Source organism: Myotis myotis, unplaced genomic scaffold (assembly GCF_014108235.1).
Source record: "Myotis myotis isolate mMyoMyo1 unplaced genomic scaffold, mMyoMyo1.p scaffold_m19_p_9, whole genome shotgun sequence".
Classification (NCBI taxonomy): Eukaryota; Metazoa; Chordata; class Mammalia; order Chiroptera; family Vespertilionidae; genus Myotis; species Myotis myotis.
In genome coordinates this window covers 6,292,196-6,312,279 of record NW_023416401.1, presented here as the reverse complement: position 1 = coordinate 6,312,279, position 20,084 = coordinate 6,292,196, and the positions used below count along the sequence as shown (strand labels likewise).

At 43.4% G+C, this 20,084-nt stretch overlaps 1 protein-coding gene across 4 annotated transcripts in view; it reads left to right on the top strand.

Annotated features, from left to right (window-relative positions):
* NOL4 (nucleolar protein 4) overlaps positions 1-7,250 on the top strand; it is a 219,247-nt gene extending 211,997 nt beyond the window's left edge. For 2 of the 4 annotated variants that reach the window (XM_036323664.1, XM_036323667.1), the window contains one exon: positions 6,806-7,250. In XM_036323664.1, the coding sequence (XP_036179557.1) occupies positions 6,806-6,999 (194 nt within the window). In that variant the 3' untranslated portion in view covers positions 7,000-7,250. The remainder of the gene's footprint in view (positions 1-6,805) is intronic. The other 2 variants (XM_036323665.1, XM_036323666.1) reach the window with 1 other exon arrangement.
* The last annotated feature ends 12,834 nt before the right edge of the window (positions 7,251-20,084 follow it).

Genomic DNA, 20,084 nt, shown 5'->3' with positions numbered 1-20,084 from the left:
GTTTTACTCAAACTTGAAGGACTAAGTAATCACGTTCCACAAACAGATCTAAAGGAGGGGAGAAGAAAAGGAAGTGGAAAGCACAGTGCTCATTTTGTGGTGCTTCTGTAACCCTATCATCCAGAACAGTACTGCCTTTTTAGCCAAATTATATTGCAGTCACTTGCGAATATAAATGCAAGCCATGAGCATGCTGACTCTGACCCAGGCCTTGTGTTGGGTGTTCCAGAGGCATTAGCGATCTTGCCTCAATGCTGAGTAACGGTTACTTTTTTCACCCTTCGGCAGAAAAGTATGAAAATATTGATAAAGTACCTCTATTAAACATCTGATCAAAATATAAAATGAGCCTGCAATCAAAGTAAGTTTACAAGTGGTTCATGGATTAGTCAAGCAGGGTAAGTCATATGCCTACCGATGGTGAGTTTATTAAATTGTTTGCTCACAGTGGCTGAAGGAATGTGTCCAGGGAAAACAAACTTGTTTTGTTAGCATTATGACAAAAACTGCTTGAATAGTTGAAGAAATTGAGATATTGACAATATCAATAGTCAATTTTAAAAAGCACTTCAACTGATTTCAAGTGGTTTTCCTTTTTTTTAAATAAGTTCAGATGTTATTGATACGAATCTCTTGTTTACTCTGAGTTTGAAGTGACAGAAGAATTAGCATCTATGAATAGTATGAATGAAACAATTTAGCTGAATCCATTTTCAAAGTTAAGGAAGAAAACAAATTCAGTACAACCTGAAGTAGATTTTGCTAACAAGGGTGAAGCAAAAATAGGCTTGCTTGGACAAATTTACAAAGTTTGTTAAAACATAAGGCAGCTGGTAATTCCTTGAACTATTTATCAGCAGGTAAATTGTAGAAAACGTTTGCATCTATCATGTGTTGTTGAAGCAGTAGTGTCAACTTCATTTGTTCTCATTAATTTCATCATCACTTCTATGAAATTTTGTCAGAAATAGAATCAGATCATCATGGTAAAGTTGTATTGCAATTTTTCTCAGGTCAGAGCTAAGACTGAAAAGAACTGTTCTCACTATTAACAAACAATGAATGGCTTTGGAAATTTTGCTACAGAAATGACGAAGTTTCTTGATTAAGTTAATCTAAAACTACAAGGCAGAACAGTGCTTTTATGTGAAGCTTTTGCTGTGCTCAAGTTATTTCGCTGATGACCAACGTTGTTTGATCACAAGTAACGATTAGCTGTTTTATAAACTTCCCACACAAATTTCTAGTTGATATATTTACTGAGCACACACTACAGGCTCAGCAGTGTTTTCTGGTCCTTGATGTAAGGGCATAAGTAAATTCCCATCTTTCAAAATAGTTTTCACTGTTCAATTGCAAAGCTTCCCCTTTAAGTGGAAGTAACTAATCTGCAATGCACTTCTAAGAGGCAATTCTGTAGCAATAAATGCCTACCTCAAACAAGTGAACTTTACAACTCAAGGACTAGAAAAAGAAAGCCCACAGTTAGTAGAAGGAAGGAAATAACAGAGTCCAGAGCAGAAGTAAATGAAATAGAGACTGAGCATGTTGAGAAGATAAACAGAATCTCTAAGACTTTCGTAGACTTGCTAAGAAAAAGACATGACTCAAAAAATCAAAATTGAAAAGAGAACACATTACAATTGATACCACTGAAATATATAGGATCATAAGAGACTACTATGGATAATTATACGCCAACAAATTGGACAATCTAGAAGAAAATGGATAAATTGCTGGAAACATAATCGACCAAGACTGAATTATGAAGAAATAGGAAATCTGAGCAGAATGATTACTAGTACGGAGATTGAATCGGTAACCAAATCTTCCAACAAAAGCCCAGGCTTCCCTGGTGAGTTCCATCGAACTCACCCACAAAATAGAAGCGGAGGAAACACTTCCACACCCATTTTATGAGTCCAAGATTACCCAGCGTCCCCCAAGCTGATCATCGGGGGACCTGGTTTCAAAGCATATTGCCAGAAGGATGTTGCAGACTTTTATAGCCGATGCTGGGAGTCAGGAAACCACTGCTACCCAACTAGAGGGATGGCTGGGGCAGTGACAACCAGGATCAAATTGAGGCTCTAGCCATGAACGAACCAACAGCCGCCACCTCAGTGTGACCTCGTGTTAAACCTGGGCATCTTTGGGCCCTTGGCCTCTTGTAGTCTCTTGAACATTTTTAAATAAACAGCCCGATCACCACTCGCTCCAGCCAGCAGGCCGTCCCTACACACCACACCTTTGCTTGCCTTCCTCAGGGGCAGCCCACCTTCTCTACCTAATACGTTTCCTCCGAGCTGGGCCACGGCAGTGCAGGACAAAGGGCCAGGCTCTCCTTAGGGCTTCGGACAAGCCAGTGAACCTGTCGGGACTCAGTTTCACCTGCTTTAAAACGGGCCGTCATCCTGCTCTGCTGTCCCCGCCCAGATGTTGAGCGGCTCTGAGGGGAGAAGTGGGCAATAATTTGTCCACTTGTGAATATTTTTGCTTCCCTGTCTAATAACTTGGAAGTTTTGAATAAACACTCATCCAAAATAATTTCTTATGGTTTTCATTTATATATGCAGTCCTGAGCCTGTAGATCCAAAAGCAGTCAACTTTCTTCCAGGAAACAAAGTCACAGGTGTGGATGGCTACTAAATTACTGAGCTACCTATAGAGTTGCCTGTGTTAATAGTGATCTGAGTAAAAAAGTGGAAGCCCTGTCTTCGTTTGGAAGTTTATCTCCTTGAGCCAGAGGTGGAGAGTAATCCATAAACTGCAGTCCAGACTCCATTTCCACAGATTTAACCAACCCAGATGGGAAAGATTTGAAGACAGAAAAAGTTTTGTTGCCGACATCTCCTGCATAGGTAGGCCAATGAGGGCTGCATCTGTACAAAACACACACCGGCTTTGTCATTTTCCCCTAAACAATACAGCACAACTATTTACATAGCACTTACATGGTATCCGGTATCAAGTAATGCAGAAATGATTGAAAGTGTATGGAACGGTACGCAGATACTATGCCATTTTATATAAGCGACTTGGACATCACAGATTTTCGTATCCTCAGAGGTCCTGGAATTATCCTCACGGATACCAAGGGGTGGCTATATTCAAATAAAATAATTTCTCTTACCCCAAAGAGAACTGGAGCCCTAATCCCACCTTTCTCAATCCCAGTTAGAGCACCTAACAGCAACTTGGCAGCAAAACCATCACAAAATGGTACACCTTCAAATGATGCAGTCAGGCAGCCAGACACTAGAGACCTACGGAGCTGAGAGCAAAACCCTTTCCGTTTTCTTTCATAAAGATTTGCATGGTCCTGGGATTCCTGAAAGTTAAAAAAAAAAATTTTTAAGTAGCTCATGATGCTCAGGGTGGGACCAGGGCTCCAGTTCTCTTTGGGGTAAGAGAGGTTATTTTATTTGAATACTAGAGGCCCAGTGCATGAAATTCATGCAAGGGGCTCGGCCCCCACCTGCTGCAGCTTTGTCTGGAAGGACACCCGGAAGGATGTCTGGTCTAATTAGCATATTACGCTTTTATTATTATAGTCATCCCTTGGTATCCGTGGGGGAATGATTGCTGTTAACGATTTGTTTGGATGCTTGTTCAGTCATCTCTGTTTGCAGGTGCGACCTCCCTACCTCTGGCCCTTCCAGCTTGTTATGTGAGCATCACGATTTTATAACATGAACGAGTGGAAGCTAACTGCTGCTGCATGACCAAAGCTTTGAAAGGCCAGAACAGACATGTATATAAGTTTCTCTCAGATGTCAGAGTTCTTGTGTGCTCGTCTCCTCTCTGTCCTAATTAAATTCCTAGTGAAAATATTTCTCTCCTGGGACCATTGCCTCCTGGCTGACAGAAGCCTTCTCCCTTCAGGGGAGAGGGTGGACGGGGTCATGTCTTGACCTATCTCCATGCCTCAAGGAGAACTAGAAGGATAAAATAACATCCCTGGTTTAATTCATGAAAGGAATACCATTCTCTGAAAAGTTCTGTCTTTAGAAAAATCTGTTGAAATACTTTCAAGTTACAGAATCATTACAATTTTGAGCGTGCCTTTAGTTTAGTGCTTAGTTATATTCAAAGACTTCACATCTATTACCAGCTGAAAATTTAATAATTATAGCAATTAAGTGTTCATTGTCACAGTTCTTACCTTTAGCTATATAAGAAAGTCTTATTAATAATCAAACAAGAATTGATATAAAAGGTCTTAACACAAATGTCTGATTTAAAGATCTTTAAAAAACTACAAATTAGTAATTAAATTTACTGGGGGCAACATTGGTTAATAACATAATTCTATCATACACCATCTGTATATTGCATTGTATATTCACCACCCAGAGTCTCTTTCCGTGGCCATCAATTTGACCACTTTTACCTTCTTCATTCTCCTCCCACCCCTGTGCCCCCTGGTAACCACCATACTGTTGTCTGTGAGCTTGTTTGTTCACTGTGGCTTTCTGCTTTATATATCCCACATATATAGTGAAATCATGTGGAATCGTACGGCTGTCCTTTTTCATCTTACTTCACTCAGCATCATACTCTCAAGATCCATCCACGTTGTGACCAATGGAATAGAATTGAGAGCCCAGAAATAAACCCACACACACGGGAAACTAATTTTTGACAAAGAAGCAAAAAACATACAATGCAGAAAGAAAAAACTCTTCAATAAATGTTGGAAAAATGGGGATGTAACTAGCCTGCTATGTGATAGCATACGCAAAAATGAACTCAGCATGGTTTAAAGACAATAGTAAAATATATAGGAAAAAAACATAGGCACTAAATGTATGGACCTTGGTCTCAGAGTGGTTTTCGTGAACTTAACCCCAAACACAAGGAAAATAAAAGCAAAAATAAATGAATCAAGCTACATCAAGCTAAAAAGCTTCTGTACAGCCCAAAAAAAACCTGACAACAAAACCAAAAGGCAAACAATGCCTCTGATAAGGGGGTCAATATCCAAAATATACAAAGAACTTACACGGCTCAACAAAAACCAAGCCATCCAATTTACAAATGGGCGGGCCTGCACAGACGCTTCCCACGAGGGCGTCCAGAGGGTCAGCAGACACATGGAAAGATGCCCAGCCTCACCTGCTCTAGGGACACGCGAATGGCCACCACAGTGAGAGACCACCTCACTGGACGCCCGCTGGAATGGCTGTTCTCCTGAGGACGAGGCGAGTGCTGAAGAGGGTGTGGAGAAAGGGAACCCGCCTGCACTTCGGGTAGGAACGGAAATGGGTTCAGCCCCTCCGGAGGCTCCTCAAAAACTAGGAATAGCTACCATGTGACCCAGCAATCCCTCTTCCAGGTGTCAACCCGAAACATTGGAAAACACTCATAAAGATCTACATATGTGGGGGGGGAGGGGGAGCAGCTGGGGAGAGGTCAATGGGGGGGAGACATCTGTAATATTTTAAACAATAAAGAATTTAAATTAAAAAAAAAATCTATGTAGCCCTGTGTTCTTCACAGCATTATTCACAGCAGCCAAGACATGGAAGCAACTGAAGTGTCCTTCGCAGGTGGTTGGATAAAGACGGGGCACATGCATGAGACATGATGAAATATAAATGATTCAGTAAAAAGTTACAAAATGTCAGAAGGCAGAGCTATCTGACTCGCTTTAAATATATGTTAAGAAAAACGTTTTGACACATGTTTTTGCAAATAAATACAGAAGGGACGTGAACAGGATCTAAACCAGTATTCCCAGCCCAGGGTCTTTGTGGCGTTGTTTGTACTGATCATTTGCTTATTGCACACTTCAGACTTCACTCTGTGTCCACATGTTTAGTCATAGTCACCCGCACGGAAGCAAGCCTTGGTCCGGAAGGAAAAAGTACCCAGGTTCGCGTCCATGTTGCGCCTTACAAGTTGAACTTAAACACGTGACATGCTCCCCAGCTCCCCGTTCCCTCTCGGTGATGAGTGACGCGGCACCATTGGCGTTACAGCCGGGGTGTTTATGCGTCTGGATTGGCGGGGTCTAATCATCTGACAAACAGCAAATGAAAAGCATTTGTGAGCCGCGTCATGTACTCGTCAGAGAAACTTCTACCTGTGGGAGGTAGACCCGACAGTGAATTTTCTAAAAGGCACACGTTAAAGAAAAGGTCTTTCCACCGTGAGAGGTGATTGCCAGAAATTACACCCAGAGAACACCCAGCCGCCCATTTTGCATCAGTGTTGCTCTTTCGTCTTTCTGAGTGGTAACTTTAAAAAAAAACACATTTTATTTCAGAGAGGGAGGGAGCGGGAGAGAGAGATAAACATTAATAATGAGAGAGAATGATGGATCAGCTGTCTCCTGCACGCTCTCTCCTGGGGACCGAGCCCGCAACCCGGGCACATGCCCTGACCGAGAATGGAACCTTGACTTCCTGGTTCACAGGTGGACACTCAACCACTGAGCCACACCGGCCGGGCCTGAGAGATGCCTTTTTATTTTTGTTGATTTTCACAGAAAAGGAGATGGATAGAGAGTTAGAAACATCAATGAGAGAGGAACATCCATCAGCTGCCTCCTGCACACCTCCCACTGGGGATGTGCCCGCAACCCAGGTACATGCCCTCGTCCGGAATCGAACCTGGGACCTTTCAGTCCGCAGGCCGACGCTCTATCCACTGAGCCAAACCGGTCAGGGCTGAGATGCCTTTGATTAAAGGTATCAGCAGCTTCTCCTGAAGGAGCACATGAATTGCGTCAACAACGAATTCTGCTTATGTTCAAAGTACCAGAGTGAAAACCATTCTGACTCTGTGACCGTTTCCCCAGGGCCCACGGATCTCAGCATGAAGAGGCAGCTGGCGCCCAGCGCGGGGTCCTCCAGCAGCGCCAGCGCCCGGCCCCAGCTGAGTCCCACCGAGATCAACGCCGTGCGGCAGCTGGTGGCCGGGTACCGAGAGTCCGCTGCGTTTTTGCTGCGTTCCGCGGATGAGCTGGAAAATCTCATTTTACAGCAGAACTGACTCAGGAGGCGCCTCGTCACCGAGGTCTCCGTTTGCACTAATGGCGTTCTGGCTTCCCAGCAGAGAGGGCCCGACCGCACAGTCTTAAGGGAAACACTTCCATTCTGCCATGTTGTCCTGGGTCCGTAGTGTGATGCAGTCAGGTGCTTCACAGGAACTCTGGCCTCTGAAGTACTTGAGATGCTGTGTGTCCGGCCTGCTGCTTTTCGTTTTCGTGTCAGCATAACTGGGCCAAAAAAAAAAAAAAAAAAGGCTGTAGATTCCTACTTCAAGGATAAAATGGAAGAGGCTTGTGGTATAAAGAATAGCTCCAGATCCAACTGAGATATTAGTGGGATTTGCTACTGACTCATTGGACTGAAAGCTGCAGGATCTGGCGAAAAAGAAAACAAAGCCAAAATTTCTTGTTCCAGGTTATAACAATGAAAAGGATCTTGTATTTTAAAAAATATATATATATGTAATTTTTATAAAAAGGAAACTTGTTTTTCATTCAAAATGGTCATTTTTACTTTGGTAACTTTTTCATAGGTCCTAAAAGAAAACTGTTTTGAGAAACTACTGTAAGTACCTTTTCCACATCCCTTTGCCTTCTCCTCTTTCCAAATTCTTTCTACAAAAATAACACTTGATGCTGGGAAAAAAAAACCACCCTGGCCTATGTTCTTTACATCGTCATATCAGGAAGTTCTTCCAGGAGAAGCCTGCACTCACGCTGACCCCAAGCAACACTGCAGCTTTGCCGTAGAGGCTTTCATCGCAGTTTAATATTTCAAAAGACATATCGTTGCGGGGATGGGGGGTCACACCTTGGTTTCCTGCAGCTCACCCCACATAGCCACTGCTCTGTCTGACGGGCATCCCTCCAGCAGCACCTGGATGTAGATGTCAATTTTAGGAGGTTGCAAGTGACAATCTGAAAATTTGCACTCGTGTAGTTTAATTTTCATTTCTCCATTTCAGACATAGTTTCCAAAAAGACCATTGCCTCTCCTGATATGACATATATGATTTACAGTCCTGGGTCAACATGATGTAAGGGACTCTCGGTGGCTGCAGTGGCAGCTTAAATGACTGGCCCCTCCTCGGCCCCATCCTCTGCCCTTCCTTCTGATTTTGTAGCGCTGGGTACACGTGAAGGGAGTTTTCTTTGTGCACTGAGGCGAGCCTGTTTTTAAGCGATGTAGGGAGTACATCAGTTAATGCTTCCCGTACAGTTTTTCTGTTGTTTAGCTTTGGTTGGATTAAAAGTTCTTTGCGCATTCCTGAACTTTGCCTTATTTTATGTAAAATTTATGTCCTTCAGTTTTTGATACGTTTAGGCATCAGTGAAATTTCTTATCTACTTGTTATAGTTTTTCAAGTAATGACTGTGATTGTGACCAAGTAATGTGCACTTTTTCTTGTAACTGTGGACATTGCTATGCTTTTTTCTTCTAGTGTTTCTAGAACAACTGTTCCTTACAAGTTATGTAAACAAAAAACAAAAACAAAAAATTTTGTGATACTGTTGGTGAACATAATGTGAAAAATCTTATTGAAATATGAGTATTTTGGAAATACATAGATGCACAAACATCTTTTAAGATGTGGATTTAGAGTTTGCTTATTTAAATGAAAATTCAAAAATTGAGGGCTGGTATAATTTTGTTTTGTTGGGTTTAATAAACAGATTTCTGTGTTAAAACAATGATTGCGAAACCTTATAAACTTTCTGAACAGCATCATTAACTTCTAGCAGTTTTTAAAGCAGGAAATGGTATTGTGTGCCTACATTTACCACAAAATTGATAACCCATACTTGTACTCAGAAAGAGCCTAAGGTGCCCAAGTCTCCACAGCCAGTCTAATAATTTATTCCAACAAGGGGAAAGCAAACTAGCAAAACCAAGGATGTTTCATTTGATTATTTAAATCTGATTTAAGAATTTATTCTTTTTGTTGTTAACCCTCACCAGAAGATATTTTTTCCATTGATTTTTTTTTTTGAGGGAGGGGGAGATGGTGGGGAGACAGAAAGAGAGAAACGTCAATGTGAGAGAGACACATTGCTTGGTTGCCTCCTGCACAACGGGGCCTGGAATCGAACCTGCAACCCAGGTTCATGCCCTTGACCGGGAATCGAACCCGAGACCCTTCAGTGCCTGTGCCAATGCTCTAACCACTCGGCAACACTGGCCATGGGCATGAATTGATCTTTTATGCCTCATTTTTACATGAGTAACTGGCTCTTCAGGTCACTCATATTTAACTCGGAAGAAACACAGACCTGCTTTAAGTGCTTGCTTTATGCTTTGGGTTTTGTGGGAATAGTATCGGAGGCTTTGATAGGATTGCTATGTAGCCAAGTAAGGCTGGGGCTGGAGTGCAGCATGTACATCAGAGGTCCTTCATGGTGGTCCGAATGAAGCCAATGGCGTGGAGAAGGTAAGTTCCAGCGAGGTGCTATTGTTTTGTAAAACGTGCATCTTCAATTATAACTTTCACGCCCGTCCACCAAGGGCTGAATCCCCCAGTGTCTTCGCTCTTTGCACATCTACCTAAAGGGCTGAGGGTGCCGGGTCCCCCCGCCCCAGTTCCCCTGGGAGAGCTGGGAGCCCATGTGAAGGGCCAGTTTGTCTTCCTCTTCCTTGGTGACTGGTACCTGACAACAGCCTGAGCCTCCCAGATGCTCTGTCACAGGAGGAGAGAGACTGTACCCGTTACAAAGCGTCGGGGACCTGGCTGCAGGCTCCTAGTGCCATTGAACTGAGCGACAGAATTCCCACGAACGGGGACGCAAGGGCTGCCGCTCCTGCCGTTAGCCTGGACCCCGGAGGTGTGGGCTCATAGGAGTGACTTCATCACGACAAGGAAACACGCCTCGAAATAGCCGCCGGGGGTACAAGCACAAGCGGTTCCTGAATGCCCGCCGGTGCGACGTCTCGGCACCAGGGCTGTGATAAAGGCGCTCAGCTGCAAGGATACCCACCCCTTCCCGACTCCCGCACCCGGAGAGGCACGTCTGTTCCTTGACTTCTCACAGGAGCCCCAGGGGGCAGGGCAGTCACAGTCCACCTCCCATGGCGGCTCGAGAGGTTCAGGACTTGCCGGGAGCACAGACCCCGAGCTGGAGCCACCCCGGACCCCAGCTCCCCGAGGCCCAGCCCTCCGGTCCCTGCAGTCGCCGCCCCCGCCTAAGCCATGACATCCCGCCCGCGCCCCGGAGCCAGGCGGAGCCAGGCCTTCACAGCAACAGTTAGCCGTTTTATGTATGTCACTAAGTAATATTTTTAAAAATGCACTTGACATCCAGTGAAACGACGAAACAAGTTTTATCCTGCTTAGAGAGGGTTAATTTCCTTTATATTTTGCTCTCTACACATATAAAGAACAATAAAAACCACCCCTGATGAAAATCCAATGCACAGAGCGTAGGGAGAAGGCAGGGCCTCTAAGGATGATGGGTGCCCTGCTGCCTCCACTATGAAAAGTAAAGGGTCATCCAGCCGACCCAGAGGGAAGTTCAAGCACCGGGGACTTAGGTCTTAGACCAGTGATGGCGAACCTTTTGAGCTCGGCGTGCCAGCATTTTGAAAAACCTTAACTCTGGTGCCGTGTCACATAGAGAAATTTTTTGATATTTGCAACCATAGTAAAACACTTATATTTTTGATATTTATTTTATATATTTAAATGCCATTTAAAAAAGAAAAATCAACCAAAAAAAATGAGTTCGCGTGTCACCTCTGACACGCGTGTCATAGGTTCGCCATCACTGTTTGACACTATACAGGTGCTAACTGGCTATTGAAATTAACCCTGATGCCATTAATGCAAATAGCATTCAAAGTCTAATCGTGGCATGATAGGAATTCTAACTCCTCCCCTATCTTGAAAACAATATTTTTTTAAAGGAGCTGCAATGCTGTTGGTAAAATAACCTTCAGGTAGATGGGCAATCATATTTAACTTTTCACTTCCTGATTACAAAAGAAACATGGGAAATGCAGAAAAGGAAAAAACCAATCCCAGCATCCACAGGGAACCACGAAGAACTCATCCTTCAGCTTTTATCTAAACAGGTCTGTACTTTATTTTATTGCAGATGGTGTTTCCTCGCCTGCCTTGCTAACCTGGCAATAGGCCGTGAATATTTCCCCTCATTAGGCATTCTTGGTCTTATTCCAATGACGTTGGAGCATTACATTGTCTGATGCACCTGGGTTAGTTTCCCATTGCCGCTGTAACACATCACCCCAGACCACATGGGTTTCCTGCACCCCCGTGAGGGGGAAGCCTAGTGGGTGGCAGGGTTGTGTTCCTCTCCTCTCGGAGGCCTAGTGGGAACCCATTCCCTTGCCTACTCTCGCCCCTTAAGTCCCCTCCTTGAGTACATTGGCCCCACATGGATTTAAGAAAAAAAGACAATCTCTCTAAAGCCCGCTAATTAGCAGCCTTAATTCCACCTACAAACTTTGTAAGTTGATCTGTACCCAAACATTGGCAGGTTCTGATGACTAGGATGTGGCCATCTCAGGGGGGCAAGGGGGGGCGGGCATTGTTCTGCCTAAGACAGTACCTTCATTTCCTTGTTTTGTAAAGAAAGACTTCTCTGGACCCGCCCAGTCACCTGTGCCATTCCCCTGCACTAAGGACCCTGAGTCAGCAGCACAAACATTTTAGAAGTTGATTGTCTGCTGCTGTACCCACAGTTTTCCTTCTGTATAAAGGATACGGTTCTCTTGGAAATTATTTTAATGGCATTTTTCTCAAATGCCTCACATTTGAATTAAATGGATAAAACAAATAAATATGGTACCAGTGCAGCTAAATCTTTCTGGGGTAATAACACAAAGGTGTCTGGATCCGCTCCTCCGCCACTTTGATTTAGAATGGGGGTTCTCCCCAAGGAACTGCAGAGAGAAGTTTGAGGAGGCTCCAACCCGTTAGGCGGAGATGGGTGGCCCGATCTGCAGGCAATCCAACCTCATGCCTAACACTCCCACTGGCAATTGCCAGCAGCGTTGTATTTACTCTGAACAGTTAAAAGATACACTTAACGTTAGATGTTATGAGATAACACGTCTTTTGAAAGGAAGGATCTGGGAATAACATCTACTGAATTTAGGAAAATTAATCTAAAAATTAAACCTCTTTGTTTCACTTTCTTTGCTAGATACTTTATTTGCATATTAAAATTTCGTTTCCTCTAGTTTACTTTGTTCCTTTTCCCTTTCAAAGGCAAAGAAGAGCAAAGACAATCCAAGACCATTTTTAATGCTACGAGAGAGGAAAATACAACAAAAGCGTAGAGCACAGAGAGCAAATGCTATTACAGGTGTGGGGTTGGCGCCTTTTTTTCCCCTTGACTTTTTTTAAAATATGTTTTTATTGATTTCAGAGAGAGGAAGAGAGAAACATCAATGATGAGAATCACTGATCCAATCTGCCTCCTGCACGCCCCCCACTGGGGATGGAGCCCGCAACCCCTGCATGTGCCCTGACTGGGCATGGAACCGTGACCTCCTGGCTCATGTGTCAATGCTCAACCACTGAGCCACCCAGCCGGGCTTCCCTTCACTGTTTTGATTTCTCAGATTCTCTGGGTTAGGGCTTGGCCTGGGAAATGGTTTTAACGCGCCTGAAGCACGCTAATGCAGTGAGGGAACCAGCGGCTCCGTCAGATTGCTTCTTTGTTCCTTGGCTGCTGGGAGGAGTCTGAGGTCAGCTGTAAAGTAAACCCCAGGGAGGAGAAAGCCTCATAGCTCATTTTTAAATTTTCATTCATTTTAGCCACGGTATGTTTTCTGACCTACTATGTGCTAGGCACTCATTGTCTCTGGCCCAGAAAAACTATTCCTGCTTCAAGAGTCATGTCCAGTGGGGGAGAGGGACCGAAGTTAGAAAACCAAAGGATAGAGCAACCGGGCAGCATGTAATGATAGAAGCCTCCAGGCGGGTCAGAGGGGGACCCGGCCCCGCCTCTGTGGGGTGCGGGCAGCTGGCTGGTCGCAAAGCCCAGAGCTGAGGGGAGTCCTGGCAGAACTGCCCGTGTGTTTGGGAGGACGGAAGAGACAGATGTCAGTGAGGGGCATGCACATGTGCAGGAGAGAATCACAGTCGGGCGCCCCAATCTCAACGCAGGCAACTGGACTTCCAAAGGCACTGCAGAGGACAGTCACGGACGGGCACCCCAACCTCACCTCCCAGGCCCCTGCTCTCCGTGTCCTCCAGAAAAAAAGAAAAAGAAAATAAAGCAGCGGGACTGAAATGCCAGCCTTCCAGCCGCAGGTGGAGAAGAGGTCCGGGTTTCAGAGCGAGGGGCAGGCACCCGGAACCATACAGGGGCCCCGAGTCCTGCTGAGGCCAAACAGCAGTGAGGCAGAGGCCGCGGCCCGCGAGTATGAATAGAAGGGAAGGGACCTGCCTGGCACCCACACATCCAGCACAGCAAAGCATGGAGGCGGGCAGATAAGAAAAGTTCCTGCACGTTAAAAAAAAGATGCATTTGAAATAAAATGTCTACCAATAAAACATTTCTTTCTACAATAAATGCTTTGTTTGCAAACTATGATATGAGGGAACAATTTTTTCGCTTCATTTGACAACCTGAAATTATAAAAGGTCACCTACGACCAACCTTTCATTAAGGAATCTTATCAACAGTGACTAAAAACAGAAATGTCAACATTCAAACACACTTTTGCTGACTGAGGTATTTCTGAGCTGTTTTATATGTTCTATTTTTAGCGGGAAAAGCAGTTCTCAGTGGCGAGCCGCAGACCTAAAAGGAGCTCTTGGAAAACAGCCCGTGTAGATTAGGGCCTGACCTTAGTCCCAGAGTGGCCACCCCTCCCCTCTCCAACCCATTTCATTTTCTTCCTGACAAGGATGAGGGCTTGCCACCATTTTATTTCCTGGGTAACTTCTATGTGGATCTTCTGTCCCCTTCCCGTAGGAGGCAGGCTTTGTAAGCAGAGCTCTTTTTAAAATATATATATTTTTTCATTGATTTCAAAGAAGAGAGAGGGAGAGAGAAACATCAATGATGAGAGAGAATCATCAATCAGCTGCCTCCTGCACGCCCCCTATTGGGGATCAAGCCCGCAACCTGGGCATGTGCCCTTGACCAGAATCGAACCCAGGACCCTTCAGTCCACAGACTGATGCTCTAGCCACTGAGCCAGACCAGCTAGGGCTAAACAGAACTCCTTTCCAGTCACTTTTGCAACACACAGCCTGGAAGAGGGTCAGGCACGGGTATTGCTACTCATAAGTATTGGACATCTGGCTCTCCTTGTAATAATAAATGTTTATATTGTTTTCTTTCCTAAAATACAACATCTGGATAGAAATCTGGACGCTCCAGCCTCTGTTTACTCCTTTCCAACAGTGGAAAACGATTTCCTGAAGCCCACGGGCTAGGTGTCGATTTGTTGCAATAAAAAATTTTGCAAGTTATCAGTCTCTCTTCTGGGGACTTAATTAATCCAGAGCACATACATCAGGAAAAAGTAAGTGTTTAAGTTAGTTCAATTGTAACTCTTTAGGATTACGATACACACTTCATTTAACCCCCTAGAACAAGCATGTCAAACTCATGGCCCATGGGCCACATGCCTCCTTTATTTGGCCCCTGTTAGCCTTTGAGTTTGACACGCTTGCCCTAGAAGTTGGAGTTTACAGATTGCTACATCCTGCCCCCTACTGGAAGAGAGAGTAACAACAAACAGCAACTAGTCACAAAGCACTTCAAGCTTTTTTATTTGGAAACAAATGTTTTCTCTTTGCTAGAGTAAATTACGTGCTCAATTGCCCCTCCCCCATCTATTCCAAAATAAACCAACAGTGAAGCGAGGGGAGCATTAAGATGACTAGCAGTGAAACAGGAAAAAAAGGGACCTATAGATAGGACATCTTTTGAAAACAAATAATCTTTTATTTTTGGAGAACTATTTAAGCAGTTTGAGCTGTTTAGTAGTTATCTCCCTATATATAAATTCTCTTTATATGGCATACAATTGTAAGGGCTATCTAGCTTCTATAAATTAAACTTTTCTGAATATTAGAGAACACATTCTTCTATTTACTTGCATGGACTCATATTTACTTCAGTTTCTCTTTAATTCTTAGATAATAAAGTAAATTTCATGCGTAATAGAAATCCTATATAATAAAAGGGCAATATGCAAATTGACCCTAACGGCAGAACTACTGAAACAACTGGTCGCTATGATGCCCACTGACCACCAGGGGGCAGACTCTCAACACAGGAGCTGCCCCCTGGTGGTCAGTGCACTCCCACAGAGGGAGCTCTGCTCAGCCACAATCCAGGCTGATGGCTGCGAGCGCAGTTGTGGTGGCAGGAGCCTCTCCCACCTCCTCAGCAGTGCTAAGGATGCCTGACTGATAGCTTAGGCCCACTTTCCGCCAGAAAGTGGGCCTAAGCTATCAGTCGGACATCCCCCAAGGGCTCCTGGGCTGCCAGAGGAGGTCTGACTGACAGGTTAGGCCTAATCCCCTGGGGAGCGGGCCTAAGCTGGTAGGTGGACATCCCCTGAGGTGTCCCAGACTGCGAGAGGGGACAGGCCAGGCTGAGGGACCCCTCCCCCCGAATGCATGAATTTTTGTGCACTGGGCCTCTAGTATAATCTATAATAATAAAAATTAGTAACATGCTAATTACACAGGACAGCCGAACGACTTTCCGGACGACCTTCTGGACAAAGCTGGGGCTGTGAGGGCTGAGCCCCTTGCACGAATTTCATGCATTGGGCCTCTAGTGATAATATATAAATATAGCTCTTGATTTTAATCAGATGCTATACTATGTTTATACTATGTTTCTTTTCTAGATAAGACTAATTTTTTCCTGCCTAAATCTGCCCATAGCTCACCCTCCCAAACCCCATGTGGAGAAAGAGCAGGTCATCCCTATCGCATGACCTGTGCCCAATCAGATGAGGACAACCACCTATACACCAGCATTCTGACTTCTATTTAATCAATAACCTGCACTATATATGTTTAAGCATTGGCCAAATAAACCAACTGCCCACTGATTTCAAGCAGATACTTACAAAATCTTGCTAAAATATCTGACATATGAGCAAGATAGTCTAAGAAGTTTACTAAGATATCTCCCAGGACCTTTAAACCCTAATCCTGTGCTTTATAATATTATAAAGCAATAGTGCACACATATTGTCAAATCATTTCCAGTCAGCATGTATATCATAATCAATTCTTGATTACTAAGCTTTGAGAAAACAGCAACCCTTCCATAAATGTACCTCTCTTCTTGCTCCAGACCCATCAATCATGGTGGTTTCTGTCAACAAGCTGTATTCAGTGTCTGGTTCTTACTCAGGGCCATCTCACCTAAAGTCACCAACTTTCCCTTTTACAGTGGGGCCTTGACTTACGAGTTTAATTCATTCTGAGACCGAGCTTGTTAAGGAGCTCATTAACTCAAATTACTGTCAACTCAAAGCAAAAAATTGGCAGAGAGACAGCTGGTATCTCAAAAAACTCATTAGTCGGGACACTCGTAAGTCAAGGCCCCACTGTATAAGACATGTCGATGCATTAATGACTAATCGGCCCATGCAGACTCATGACTGTGGTATCATGCCTTTGGTATTGTTTAAATTAGAGGTATGTTAGGATCCAGCTGTGGCCATCAAAGGCCTTAACACACTCAACTTATAGCTGAGCTTATATTTAGTATCATTCATCAACACTGAAAACTACCAGGTGTAATTCAGTTAATGGTCACAGGTCATAATCATGGCTTCCTCACATGGCAGGTTTGAATGTGCAATGACTCACATATTGTTCACCAGCATCACACAACCACAAAGTGCAACTCAGTCAATGGTTACAGGACAAACCCCTTCTACCTCCCTATTAAACCTTATATTGTATATAATCATTAATATTTTGCCAAAATCCCTAAACGAGATTAAGTCTATGATAACATACAAAGCCTAGTTCCCACCCATGGTAATACAAATAAACATGTTATATAATCAAGCAAATTCAATAACAAAATATACTCAGCCTATTAATTATGGAACCATTCAATGGAAAGTCCTGCCCTGATAGGAGCATGCTACTTGAATGAATGAATTTTCCTTAGACAACTACACCTCTAGATCTGTCACTTCCTTTTAATCATCCAAAACAACTATATTTATTGAGGCTCAGAAATTTCCCCAAATCACTAATATTCCCAAATTGGTGTCTGATTAACACTGAACACCTTACATTAACCCATTACCTTATGCAACCTAGACTCAATCTGTTAATGTAGTTTAATGTCAAAGCAAGGCAGTGAAAACGCCTCGGTGAGTTCACTTACTCCATAAACGCACAGGTTTGGTCCCAGCCTTTCTATTAGTTTTTAGTAAAGTTACACATGAAAGTATCTGCATCCCACTGAGATTGCCCTTTAATCATGTATGAGTAAAAGGAGCAGGCATCGAGCACACTTAGAATAGCTCATAATGCCTTGTTCAGCCAAGCCCCATGGGAGGCGGCAGTAATAAAAATTAAGCCATAAATGGAAGTCTGGCTAAGTTCTATTAACCAGTAAGGACTGGTAACTTTTGTGCTAGCCACCATGGTCATAGGATTAATCCAAGGTAATAGAACCTGACATAAACCCCATTAAGTATTTTTAATAATAGCGTTAAATTTTAACTAGGCCATAAAAAGCTATAGCTAAAGTAAAATTAAGCCACAAAAGTGACTTTAAGAATCCTGACTATGTGATAGCTAAGATCCAAGACTCAAACTGGATTTAGATACCCCACTAGCTTATCCCTAAACCCACACAATTTCTATAATAAAATTTGTAAGAGTACTGCTAATGCTCAAAGAACTTGGCCAGGGTCTATATGTCCCTAGAGAATTCTGTCTATAATCGATAAATCCCTATAAACCTCGCCAACCCTTGCTAATATAGCCTATATATGGCTATCTTTAGCAAACCCTGCAAATGAACTACAGTAAAAATATTAAGCATAAAAATGTTAGGTTAAGGTGTAGCTTATGGGGTGAAAAAAATGGGCTACACTATCTATTTCAAGAACATTATTCTTTTTTAAAAAAATATATTTTATTGATTTTTCACAGAGAGGAAAGGAGAGGGATAGAGAGTTAGAAATATCGATGAGAGAGGAACATTGATCAGCTGCCTCCTGCACACCTCCTACTGGGGATGTGCCCACAACCAAGGTACATGCCCTTGGCCGGAATCGAACCTGGGACCTTTCAGTCCGCAGGCCGACGCTCTATCCACTGAGCCAAACCGGTTAGGGCAAGAACATTATTCTTATACAGACGTTTTTGTAGAACTAAAGGAGGATTTGGTAGTAAAATTAAGGACAGAGAGCTTAATTGAATCAGGCCACGAAGCACAAATAAATTGCCCATCAATTCAAAGCCTCATAGCAACAACATATTCAATTATGCATGCTTATGTGTCAATAAAATGAACGACAAGAAATGATATGAAGGATGGGGGGGATTAGGATAATTATTATTACAAGGTATTCAAATTACCTATGAAGTGGTATAGCATTATGTGAAAGTGGACGTGGATTAGTTGTGAATGTATCTTGCAAACTCTAGGGCAAACACTAAAAATATTTTTAAAACCAGAAGTGAAAGAAAAATGGAATCATAAAATTCTCAGTTAAAATCACAGAATTCTCAGTTAAAAGGCAGAAAAAGAGCAGAACACAATAGTTGGAAAAAAATAAGTGCAACAAATAGAAAAAAGTAATAAATGCAGTAGATAATAATTCAAGTACATCAATAATCATTTAGAATGCCAATGGCCTAAATGCACAAATTAAAAGACAGACTGCCAGAGTGGATCAGAAAACATGACCCAACTATATGTTGCCTACTGGAAAGCTATCCTATCTAATAAAGAGGGAATATGCTAATTGACTACCCCACCCTCAAAGAAGGCGGCGCCCACAGCCAATAAGGAGAGAATATGCTAATTGACTGTCCCGCCCTCAAAGATGGTGGTGCCCACAGCCAATAAGGAGGAAATATGCTAATTGACTGCCCCGCTCTCAAAGATGGCGGCACCCACAGCCAAAAGATGGTGGTGCCCAGTCCCCTCAGCCCCGCCGGGGCAGCAGGGATGCGACAAGGCCAGAGTCCCCCAATCCCCTCAGCCCCCCAGGGCCGCCCGAGGCTCAGGTAACCAGGGCCGGCCGAGGCTTGCGCTGCTGGCAGTGGCAGTGGCAGCAGCAGAGGTGTGATGGGGGCATTGCCTCCTGCCCCTGAGTGCTCCCGGACTGTGAGATGGGGCAGGGTGATCTGAGGGACTCCCCCTACAGTGCATGAATTTTCATGCACCGGGCCTATAGTTTTAACAATAAAGACTCATTATTAAAGGTAAAAGGATAGGGAAAGATAAACTATGCTAACACTAAAAGAAGGAAAGAGGAATAGTAGACTAATTTCAGGCTAAGCAGTTTCAGAGCAAGGACCGTTATCGGGAATACAGAGGTTACATGATGATAAAGGGGTTAATTCTTCACGTAGACAAAACAACCCTTAATGTGTATGTGTCTAATGGCAGAGTGCCGAACTGCAGGAGGCAAAGGCTGATAGAACTACAAGGAGAAATAGATGAATCCACTGCCATAGTTAGAGGCCTCATCGCCTCTCAGAAACGGGCAGACCCAGCAGGCAGGAAAATCAGGAATAACATCTCTAGTTCTATAGCACTAACCGTCAACTGGATTGATATGATTGATATTTCTGGATGACTTCATCCAACAACAGCAGAACACACATTCTTCTCAACCTCACATGAAACATTCACCAAGAAAGAGCTCATTGTGGGCCATAAAATATACCTTAATAAATTTTTAAAAATTATAATATTTATACTCTCATACCAAAATGGAATTAAACCAGAAACAAATAACAGAAAGATAGCTAGAAAATCCTTAAATACTTGGAGATTAAACAGCACAGTTCTAAATAATTCCAAGTAAGAGAATCTCATCAAATAAGAAATCTCAAGATACTAAAAAATACTTTGAAGTAAATAAAAATGAGAGCACAACATT